Raw genomic sequence first — 11,115 nt, forward strand, 5'->3', positions numbered from 1 at the left:
AAACGGTGCGTACAACCCCCTAGCTCTTTAGTTAAATAGGTTTTTAACACACCTGATGTCTTGCCACCTTTGACATCTTCTCTAGTGTTTTTCTTTAAGTTTTCATTTCTTCAAGCTTGATCTCAGTCCTTTTTCAAAACTCCCCCTTAAGAGGAGGAGTGGAGATTATGACCACTCATCTTGTTCAACAGCTTGTAGAATTACTTAGGCTGCAAAGCTTTGTTTAAAAATATATGCTACCTGCAAGTCAGTTGGTACATACATAGGCTTGATGGCTCCAACCAATACCATTTCCCTGATGAAATGGTAATCTATTTCTATATGCTTAATTCTTTTATGGAATACTAGGCTTTTAATGATGTGAATGGCAGATTGGCTTTTTGAGTACAACACAATGGCTTCATTATGATTTATCCCAAAATCATTTTGCAAATGCTTCAACTACAATAGTTCACAGCATGTTAAGGGCATGAAACAATATTTTGCTTGAACTAAACTGTTAACCATAATGGATTGTTTCTTTGATTTCCAGCCAACAAGAGATTCTTCTATGAATATAGTGGAACATGAGTGGGCTGAAACACATGGACCTAGAACACAACTAAAATAACAGTGGGGTTTTTCAAAACATGGGCTCCCCAAAAAGGAGAAAAGTATACAAACCATGGAATTTTGAGTTTTTAATTGTACAGTATCAAGGAGATCAAGCAAACAATCCCTATTTTTGGTGGAGAAACTAGTATATCATATACCAATTTTCATGACTCCTTGAGCTAAAAATACCATTCAGAAAGCAGGGAAAACATAAACAGAGTGAAACTACAGAGCATGTCTCTGTTTTCAACTTTCAAGACTCAATCAACCTCTTCAATCTTAGGGTCAGCAGCGGAGCCACCGGAACTAGCATTGCCAGCCCCACCGCCCATAGGCATATCCCCTCCAGCACCCTGACCCTGGTACATCTTGGAAATAATGGGATTGCACAAGCCCTCCAACTCCTTCAATTTGTCCTCAAACTCATCCACTTCAGCTAATTGGTTCCTGTCCAGCCACTCAATCGTCTCATCGATTGCTTTCTCAATCTTCTGCTTGTCTGCCAGATTCAACTTTCCAGCCAACTTCTCATCTTTCACTGCATTCCTCATGTTGTAAGCATAATTCTCCAGCGAGTTCTTGGCCTCAACCTTCTTCTTCACCTGCTCATCCTCTGCTTTGTACTTCTCCGCCTCTTGCACCATCCTCTCTATATCTTCTATGCTTAATCTTCCTTTGTCATTGGTAATGGTAATTTGGTTCTTGACTCCTGCCGTCTTATCTTCTGCAGACACATTCAATATGCCATTTGCATCAATGTCAAAGCAAACATTGATTTGAGGAACTCCTCTTGGTGCTGGTGGAATGCCCTTAAGCTCAAATGTTCCAAGGAGGTTGTTATCCTTGGTTCTAGCTCGCTCGCCTTCATAAACCTGGATTAATACACCGGTTTGATTATCCGAGTAAGTTGAAAAAACTTGCTCTTTCTTGGTAGGAACTGTGGTGTTCCTTGGAATCAAAACCGTCATCACACCGCCAGCAGTTTCAATACCAAGGCTGAGAGGAGTGACATCAAGCAAAAGCAAATCTTGGACCTTATCATTCCCTTCACCACTCAGAATAGCAGCTTGAACGGCAGCTCCATAAGCAACTGCCTCATCAGGGTTTATGCTTTTGCAGAGTTCCTTGCCATTGAAGAAACCTTGCAACAGCTGCTGAACCTTTGGAATTCTTGTTGATCCACCAACAAGAACAACATCATGAACTTGGCTCTTATCAATTTTCGAATCACTAAGACATTTCTCGACTGGTTCCATACACTTCCTGAACAAATCCATGTTCAACTCTTCAAATCTTGCTCTTGTTATTGTAGAGTAGAAATCAATGCCCTCGTAGAGGGAATCGATCTCAATAGTTGTCTGCGTAGTTGAAGACAAAGTCCTCTTCGCCCTCTCACACGCAGTCCTCAACCTTCTCAAAGCCCTTGCGTTGCCACCGATATCCTTTTTATGCTTCCTCTTGAACTCTGCAACAAAATGATTTACAAGCCTGTTGTCGAAGTCTTCACCTCCAAGATGAGTATCTCCAGCAGTAGCCTTCACCTCAAATACACCTTCCTCAATCGTCAGTAGTGAAACGTCGAAAGTTCCTCCCCCAAGATCGAATATAAGAACATTCTTCTCCCCGGACCGGGAAGCCTTTTTGTCCAATCCATACGCAATAGCAGCAGCAGTAGGTTCATTGATAATCCTGATAACATTAAGTCCTGCTATAGCACCCGCATCCTTTGTGGCCTGTCTTTGTGAATCATTGAAATACGCCGGAACTGTAACCACGGCGTTTTTCACAGTATGACCAAGATAAGCTTCAGCAACCTCCTTCATCTTGGTGAGCACCATTGATGATATCTCTTCCGGTGAAAATTGTTTCTCTTCACCTTTATATCGAACCACAATCATAGGCTTATCACCGGGGCCAGGGATGACCTTGAAGGGCCAAAGCTTGATGTCACTCTGAACAGAAGGGTCAGAGAAACGCCTGCCAATGAGACGTTTGGCGTCGAAAACAGTGTTTTGAGGATTCATGGCAACTTGGTTCTTTGCTGCATCACCAATAAGACGTTCAGTATCGGTGAAGGCTACATAAGAGGGAGTTGTTCTATTGCCTTGATCATTGGCTATGATCTCCACACGGTCATTTTGCCACACCCCAACACAGCTGTATGTAGTGCCGAGGTCAATACCAATGGCCTTCCCTTCAGCCTTTGACGCCATTGAAGTAATTTCAGCAAGAGAATACTACAAGAAAGAAGTTGGTTATGGGCTTATGGCAAAGAAAGGAGTTCTACACCCTGGTTGGATCTTGGGAATGTTTAGCTGTGTGAACTTTGGATGCTTTTTCTTATGGTTTTGGTTTCGATGAGGAGAGAAGCATCAATGGGAAATGTTTATATACATAAAGGGCTTGCGTAGCTGATGGAAAAGTTTACAGAGGTTGGTGGAAGAGACTAGGGAGAGAGAGATGAAGAGAGATCCGGAACATGCAGTGAAGAGGGAACACCAGAGAGTTCTGGAATGAGCGGTTGAAACTTGAAACATTTCAAAAGTGGACTGCATGTTAGTTGGATTGTGCTTGAAGTTCAAATTCTACCAATTTGCTGGGCTTAAGCTGATTATTGTTAACCTTTTTAGACTACAAATGGGCCCTGATTTAAGTGGTTTTAGTCTTTTAGATTCAGATAAAATCCTAAGGTGCTAAAAGAGCAGTGCATCATTCTCTGCCAACTTAGACACTGAAAAATTGGAGGGCAAACCATTAAAGTATTGGCACTCCCCATTAACAGGGTATTTTAGTATTCTGAGTTGAAATAGATGAGCAGATGAGACTTGGGACTAAGAAATAGCATAAACTTCTTGAAACTTCTAATTTGCTGACAAAGTAATGAACCCTATTGTTGTCACCATAAACCCTGAATACAATCTTGCACATGCAATGACAATGTGCTAGATAGAAATTTGCATCAGTGGTTCTAAAGAGTTGCTTGAATTTGCCCCTATGGGTTTCTTCTGATCTTGGGCTCCTAACAATCTTATAAACTAACATTATCAATATCTCGTCCTTCACCAATGGGCATTACTGCCTCTTTTCTTTCTTTTGGATAATACAGTTGAATTTTGTTCACATTCGCATACATAGAAGAAAAATATGACAAAGAAACGCAAAACACCATCTTAATTTGACCAAATTTTAAAGCAACAGACTACAGAAGAATTTTTATCGGCTAGTTTATCCACTGGCAGATACATGGGGAAACCTACACAATATAAGCATTTGTTGATTTGATAAGAGCTGGGTAAATTAATCCGCAGTCAAGCAGGAAAATTTATTGGCATGGTATCAATGGCATAGGTTTTCCAAACAGATCATGATATCAGTCCTCATGGCCCATTCGAATGTACAGAGGCATTACTGAAATCCGGTTTGCCTGGTGTAGTCGACATTATATTCTACAGCTGGCAGCTGGATGACATGCACAAAAGGGCATCAGCATAAGCAAACAAGAAACCTTGCAATACATGTTTAAACTCTTTTAAACAGATAGATGATGTGAAAATGCCAAAGAATAGCAATTCAAGATCAAGAAGTGAACCACATTGTTAGTGAGGAATACAACCTTTCAGGACTAAAGTAGACATAGAGACATCTAAAATAAATTTAAAAGAGTTTAAACGTCCACAATTGTTGTTTTTCCATTCTCAAAGAGCCAAAACAGCATGCCATGTTTTCTTTAATCCAAAATGTGAAACATGGAAAGGGGCCAACCGATGTAGGAAAAAACTGATAGATCATCACTCAAATTTAGTGTACTCACCACAGTAGACAAACTGGTTCAGATCAAGAGTAACCCTGCCTTGCTTTGCTGTATCAAATGCATTAAACAAATTCCTGCAAAAACGACAATCAACAAATGGATAAACAGAAAAAATATGATTGACATTACCTCTCTGTGAAATAGAAAAATAAGTACAAACACACTACGTCAAGAACTTTCAAATGAAGTGAAATTCAAGCAATTATGCCCCCATGTGTCAATGGCATCATGTATTTCATGTCTGTATTGTGTAGACCTAACTGTTAAAAAAAATACAAGACATCCTAGATGTTCTTCCACAACCCATATGTGAGTACCATTTCTCCCCAAAAAAATTATACACTAATTTAATTGGCTGTGCTAGACTGGCTGTATGATATTCAACACTTAACGAGCACTTCTGCAGATGTGAGAAATATTGTACCGAGCAGACTGCAAAAATATACAAAGTGATATGAAGTCATCCAGCTGAAGTCTCCCATTCTTCTTTTGATCAAAGCTCTGTCAATAAAGAGAAGAAATTGAAATGAATAATATCATATCTATCAATGCAAAAGATAGTAACTAAGATAACTAAATTCAATTCATGCCAAGCAAACAAACCACAACACAGTGAAAGGAAGGGCCCAATATCAAAATGGATATAAAAATCATGGGCTTGAAATTCATGCTTTAATTTTCAAAATAAAAAAATTCATGCTTTAAGAACACTATAACAACAACAAAAGAAAATTAGAAAACTAGAAAAAGGTTGGAAGAGGAATCCTACATAACACATTAACCAGAAAATTGGAAAATCTCAGAATGCTCAGTGAACATCAAACATAATGATATCAATAATGCTTTACAGCCTAGTGCAGTGGAAGAGTGCCCTCCCCAGCCTCTCTCTCAGAGAAGGACAGAGAATAAGAATCTATCACTGAGCTAATAATCTTATATGAAGATACAAGATACATATAATATAGAATACTATGAACACATAAGACACATGAGATTCTCCAAATTCTAGAAGAAACATGCCACACAGAGTTGACTTGAAACTCTTAAGAGTAAAAGGGTCAGTGCACTAACTTTATCACTATGTTTTAGAAGAAAAAACCAACCTTCCAGTTATAAATGTCAAATTATTTAGGCTTTACCTCACACGCTGCATAGAATGCAGGAGTGTCCAAAGAGAATCCAATTTTGTTTAGTGCCTGCAAAAAAGGTTGGATAATCACTAACCAGAACAACTAGAAAAGAAAGCAGAGAAGCAGAAAAATGGAAATAAAAACACTGTTAACAAGTAGAATTCGGAGAAAGTCATAGACTGTAGCACAAAATAAAGGAAAACGAAATATCTATTCGAAGCCTAGAGTACGTGGACTTGGTGCATGGTATTTAAGTTTCAAAAGACACATTGCTTCAAAATCTTCAGAATGTACCTCATAAACATCATCTGTCGAAAGGAATCCACGATTCCTGAAAAGTGAACTAAATCTACTATAAAACGAAAGGGAAAAAATAATGACTAATTTTTAAATGCATTAGGCAGAAAATTACCTCTCTAAGTCAGAGAAGGCTTGCTGGACCTACCGAGAAAAAAACATTAAATCAGACTATCAAAGTAGTCAAATAAGATGTTAAATCTTTACACACCATGAACATTAATTTCGTCCTGCCTATCATTGGGAGCAACACATCAATTGCATGGATTAGAAGATGACTTCTAACTGTGAATAATGCAAAGCTATAACAAGTATACAGTTAGAAGCTTTAGAATCATAATTGAAAAAGGGTATCATTTTTTCAAAGTTAAAATGCAATTCTTTTCATTTTTAAAAGGGGTGCAATCAAAAAAATGATGATTCCATTACTGAAAGTGCTAACCTTGATGAGGAACTTGTTGAGAGCAAGAAATTCTAAGCTTACCAACAAAAAGAATAAAGAAATTAAATTAATAAATAGAATGGAAATTGGAAAAAAAAAGAAAAGAAGAAATAAATTTATTGCAGAATGCAAAGTTCAATCAAACCTTCAAAGCTCATGGTACCATTTCTATCAAAATCATACATCCTGCGAATTTAAATATATAATTAATAAATAAAAAGGTGAAATTAAAAATAAAAACTGAGAAATTAAAAAAAAAAGAAATAAACCTGATCATTTGTTGGACGACAGACAGAGGAAAGTCGAGGTTACCGATGGCAAAAGCGCTCTGATCATCATTTTCAAAGTAAAAAAAATTAAAGTAAATCAATATTAAAAGGAAAAAATCAAAGAGGAAAAAAAAGGGACCTTGAGCTGAGTTGCTGTGATGCTCCCAGTTTTCTCTGAGTCAACTCGGTTGAACCACTCTCTTAGAATCACTCCGTCCTCCATGTTCAACACAGACGGACAGTGAGAGAGAGAGTTCGGAGATACGACTTCAACGGGGTTTTAATTTTCACCATTTATGGTTTGGATAACAACGACACCGTTTTTGCAGGTCAGTTCATAACGTTCTGTGTGTTTGTTTTAAAGATACATTAACTAATAAATAAAATATCTGAAATTCTGTACAAAAAACTGTTATCTTATTATTTTATAGTAAAATTAAATTTAAAATATTAAGATGAGAAAAGTTTTCATAAAGCCCATCAGATTGTTGGGAAAATATTAAAAAAAATCTTTAATATTTAAGAATATCTAATTAAAAATTATCATAAAATATAATTAAGAGAAATATAATTAAACAGGAAATTAAAAATTATCTATGAAGGATGGAATAAGATAATACATAATTAATAGGTAGTTTTATACCTAAGATTAAATTTTTATATGAAAATAATCAAAATATCAAAGAGTAAGTTAAAAGAAAAAAACCTTGTGATTTGGTTGAAAATAAATTTACTCCCTAAAATTGAAAATTGACCGTTAATCACTTGGGGCTCTTCTTTTATTTTAAATAATTTATTAACATTTTTAGCATTTCTTTGATGAGTAAATAGATGTTCACTAAAAATATTTAATCTTAAAGTAGTTGACAAGAAAGAAAAAAAAAATCAAGAGAAAGGAGCTAAGTGTTAGATGTTAACTTGAACTAAATAAATAAATTAATGATAAGAATTAAATATATATACAAAAGTTGCCAAACTTTAAATAATGGCATATTTGTAATTTAACCAAACGTTAGCCAATGAGCCTCACATTTAGTAGTTATGATTGATTGATTATTTTGTAAAGGAAATATTGGTATTTTATCGCATGAGATGACAACATGTTACGTGATTGGCCCGGCGCAGACCCACACTCACATATCCTTCTAGACACCCATACCTACTAAGCCACCTCACCCTCTTCTCCAGAACTCTCCAGGTTTTCCCCCCTTTTTCTGCTTTCTTCTTTTCTTTTCATCTCCTTTCTACTCTCCTCTCGAAATTTCTTCATGGTTCCAACCCTTTTCGTTTTATATATTATATATATAACTCGCTTCCCCCACAGAATCTCCGATCAGAACAAATTCCTCAAAGCGATCAGAACAAAGCTCACATAGAAAAACCCAACTAATCTCTCACTTCTCTGGTATAGTTTTTTCTCCTTTTTCTTCAACAAATGGCTGCCAAAGCTCAAGGCAAGGCAATTGGGATCGATCTCGGAACCACATACAGCTGCGTTGGAGTGTGGCAAAACGACCGCGTGGAGATTATAGCCAATGACCAAGGCAACAGAACTACCCCTTCTTACGTAGCTTTCACCGACACTGAGCGGCTCATAGGCGATGCGGCCAAAAACCAAGTCGCCATGAACCCTCAGAACACTGTCTTCGACGCTAAACGTCTCATTGGTCGTCGTTTCTCTGACCCTTCTGTGCAAAGCGACATGAAGCATTGGCCTTTCAAGGTCGTTGCTGGCCCTGGTGACAAGCCAGTGATTGTGGTTACATACAAGGGTGAAGAGAAACAGTTTGCGGCGGAAGAAATTTCTTCTATGGTATTGACCAAGATGAAGGAGGTCGCCGAGGCTTATTTGGGCCAAACCGTGACAAATGCGGTTATTACAGTTCCTGCTTATTTCAATGACTCGCAAAGGCAGGCTACCAAGGACGCTGGAGCCATTGCAGGGCTTAATGTCATGAGGATCATTAATGAGCCCACGGCTGCTGCTATTGCCTATGGTTTGGACAAGAAGGCCTCGAGGTCGGGCGAGAAAAACGTTTTGATTTTTGATCTCGGAGGAGGGACTTTCGATGTTTCGCTGTTGACGATTGAGGAAGGGATTTTTGAGGTGAAAGCTACTGCAGGAGATACTCATCTTGGAGGTGAGGACTTTGACAATAGGCTGGTCAGTCATTTTGTTCAAGAATTTAAAAGGAAGCATAAGAAGGATATTAGTAGCAATGCAAGGGCTTTGAGAAGGCTGAGGACCGCGTGTGAGAGGGCAAAAAGGACTCTTTCTTCCACAACTCAGACTACGATTGAGATCGATTCACTTTACGAAGGTATTGATTTCTATTCTACCATTACGAGAGCGAGATTTGAGGAGTTGAACATGGATTTGTTTCGCAAGTGTATGGAGCCTGTTGAGAAATGTCTTCGAGACTCCAGGACTGACAAGAGTCAGGTTGATGAGATTGTTCTTGTTGGTGGGTCGACAAGGATTCCAAAAGTTCAGCAACTTTTGCAAGATTTCTTCAACGGCAAGGAACTTTGCAAGAGCATAAATCCTGATGAGGCAGTTGCTTATGGAGCTGCTGTTCAGGCGGCTATTTTGAGCGGTGAAGGGAATCAGAAGGTTCAAGATTTGCTTCTTCTTGATGTCACGCCTCTCAGCCTTGGTATTGAGACTGCTGGTGGCGTAATGACAGTCTTGATTCCAAGGAACACAACGATTCCCACCAAGAAAGAGCAGATTTTCTCAACTTATTCTGATAATCAGCCTGGAGTTTTGATTCAGGTATATGAAGGTGAAAGGGCTAGAACCAGGGACAACAATTTGCTTGGCAAATTCGAGCTGACAGGCATCCCACCAGCACCAAGAGGTGTTCCTCAGATCAATGTCTGCTTCGACCTTGATGCAAATGGTATTCTGAATGTGTCTGCGGAGGACAAGACTGCAGGAGTGAAGAACAAGATCACAATTACTAACGACAAGGGAAGATTGAGTAAGGAAGAAATTGAAAAAATGGTGCAAGAAGCAGAGAGATACAAAGCAGAAGATGAGGAGGTGAAGAAGAAGGTGGAGGCGAAGAATTCCCTTGAGAACTACGCATACAATATGAGGAACACCGTGAAAGATGAGAAGTTTGCGGGAAACTTGATCCCTCAGACAAGCAGAAGATCGAGAAGGCTATTGATGAGACTGTTGAATGGCTAGACGGGAACCAATTGGCAGAAGTTGATGAATTTGAGGACAAGTTGAAAGAATTGGAAGGCATATGCAATCCAATCATTTCAACGATGTACCAAGGTGGGGGTGGAGATGTGCCAATGGGTGGTACTGAGATGCCGAACAGTGGATATGGCAAAGCTGAGTCTGGTGGTGCTGGTGCTGGACCCAAGATTGAGGAAGTTGATTAAGTCTCATGAAATGGGATTTTCCAGGATGTTCTGCTTGTGAGACCTGCTGCTCTTCGCTCTTTTTTCCCTTTGTTTTTGCTTCTGTCTAGTGGGTATCTATTTGCCTAATGGTTTAGGTGAGGTTCGAGAGAGATACATAAATGAAAACTTTGTAGCAATGTAATAAAAAGTTTAAAAGTATTTTCAATTCCCTTTCCATTTGTGAGCTTTTTAATTGATTAGTTAATTTTTGTTGGCTTCCCTGCATATTCCTTCAAAGATATCAATTTACTACTCAAAAATCCCAATTTCTGCAAGAAAATTGAGAGGAGTGATCTAGACTTGGCCACTGAGTCTTTTGCTTTAAGATTTTAACAAGGGTTAATTTACTAATTAACATGGGCATCAAAGTAATTATCTGATAACTACATTTTTCTCATCTTAGTAACCCATAACTCTTCAGACATTCAAATGTTATTTGTCCATAATGAAATCCCATTTCAAACAAAGGGAGTGGAATCACCAGCTGCAGCAAGGCAAATTCTATAGTGAGGTTATCATTTTTGACCTTACTATAAGGTCAATTAATAAATATCATTTGATTTATAAAATTAAATTGTAGCTATCGATTTTAAATTTATAAAGAAACTAGTAAACAAAGTCAACCAATAAATTAGACTCTTTTTATACCTTATTAATAAAAACTATTTATTTAATGATTGAAATTTCATATTATAAATAGAATTATTATTATAATAAATTAAAAAGTAAAAATTAAAAATAGATAATAATAAAAATAAAAACACATGTAATTTAAAGTTGTTATTAAAAGACCTAAACGTAAAGTTTTTAAAAGTTATGATTAAAAATCTTTAACTTAAAATAATAAGAATTGACATAAAAATTCGTAAAAGTGGAGTAATTAAATTTAAAATTTTAATATAAATATATAAGAATTAACGTAACAAGTCAATTAAGAAAAATAATCTAATTCTAATAAAAATTAAATATTTAAATTTATATTTTCAGATTAAAAGTGTTTAACGATATATAAATTTTAATTTTCAAATAAAGAATAATAATAATAAAATAATTATAATTCAAAATTAACATAGATAAACTTTGACATAAAACTATAATAATTGATGTAAAAACTTATAAAAGTGGAATAACTAAATTTTAAATCTTAACATA

General features: G+C 37.0%; 2 protein-coding genes and 1 pseudogene across 3 annotated transcripts; 1 reads left to right on the forward strand and 2 right to left on the reverse strand.

Annotated features, from left to right (window-relative positions):
• Window positions 1-498: 498 nt before the first annotated feature.
• On the reverse strand, window positions 499-3,604 carry LOC110427096 (heat shock 70 kDa protein 5). The gene has a single exon (XM_021442504.1). The coding sequence runs from the start codon at window positions 2,805-2,807 to the stop codon at window positions 855-857; it is 1,953 nt and encodes a 650-aa protein (XP_021298179.1). The 5' UTR covers window positions 2,808-3,604; the 3' UTR covers window positions 499-854.
• Window positions 3,605-3,739: 135 nt separating this feature from the next.
• Window positions 3,740-6,840, reverse strand: LOC110427097 (uncharacterized). Of its 2 annotated transcripts, none has more exons than XM_021442505.1 (10): window positions 6,683-6,840; window positions 6,544-6,602; window positions 6,420-6,460; window positions 6,275-6,306; window positions 5,948-5,976; window positions 5,830-5,878; window positions 5,545-5,601; window positions 4,830-4,906; window positions 4,406-4,479; window positions 3,740-4,053 (listed from the first exon to the last, which is right to left on the reverse strand). In XM_021442505.1, exons 1-10 carry the CDS (start codon window positions 6,764-6,766, stop codon window positions 4,034-4,036), a joined length of 522 nt encoding a protein of 173 aa, XP_021298180.1. In that variant the 5' UTR covers window positions 6,767-6,840; the 3' UTR covers window positions 3,740-4,033. The 2 variants fall into 2 exon arrangements, with proteins under 2 accessions (XP_021298180.1, XP_021298181.1); XM_021442506.1 differs by having other exon boundaries at window positions 5,830-5,866; window positions 6,683-6,839.
• A 918-nt stretch (window positions 6,841-7,758) lies between these two features.
• On the forward strand, window positions 7,759-10,091 carry LOC110427238 (heat shock 70 kDa protein-like; annotated as a pseudogene).
• The last annotated feature ends 1,024 nt before the right edge of the window (window positions 10,092-11,115 follow it).

This window comes from Theobroma umbraticum, unplaced genomic scaffold (genome assembly GCF_002168275.2).
Source record: "Theobroma umbraticum cultivar Fairchild unplaced genomic scaffold, ASM216827v3 scaffold_228.0, whole genome shotgun sequence".
Taxonomy (NCBI): domain Eukaryota; kingdom Viridiplantae; phylum Streptophyta; class Magnoliopsida; order Malvales; family Malvaceae; genus Theobroma; species Theobroma umbraticum.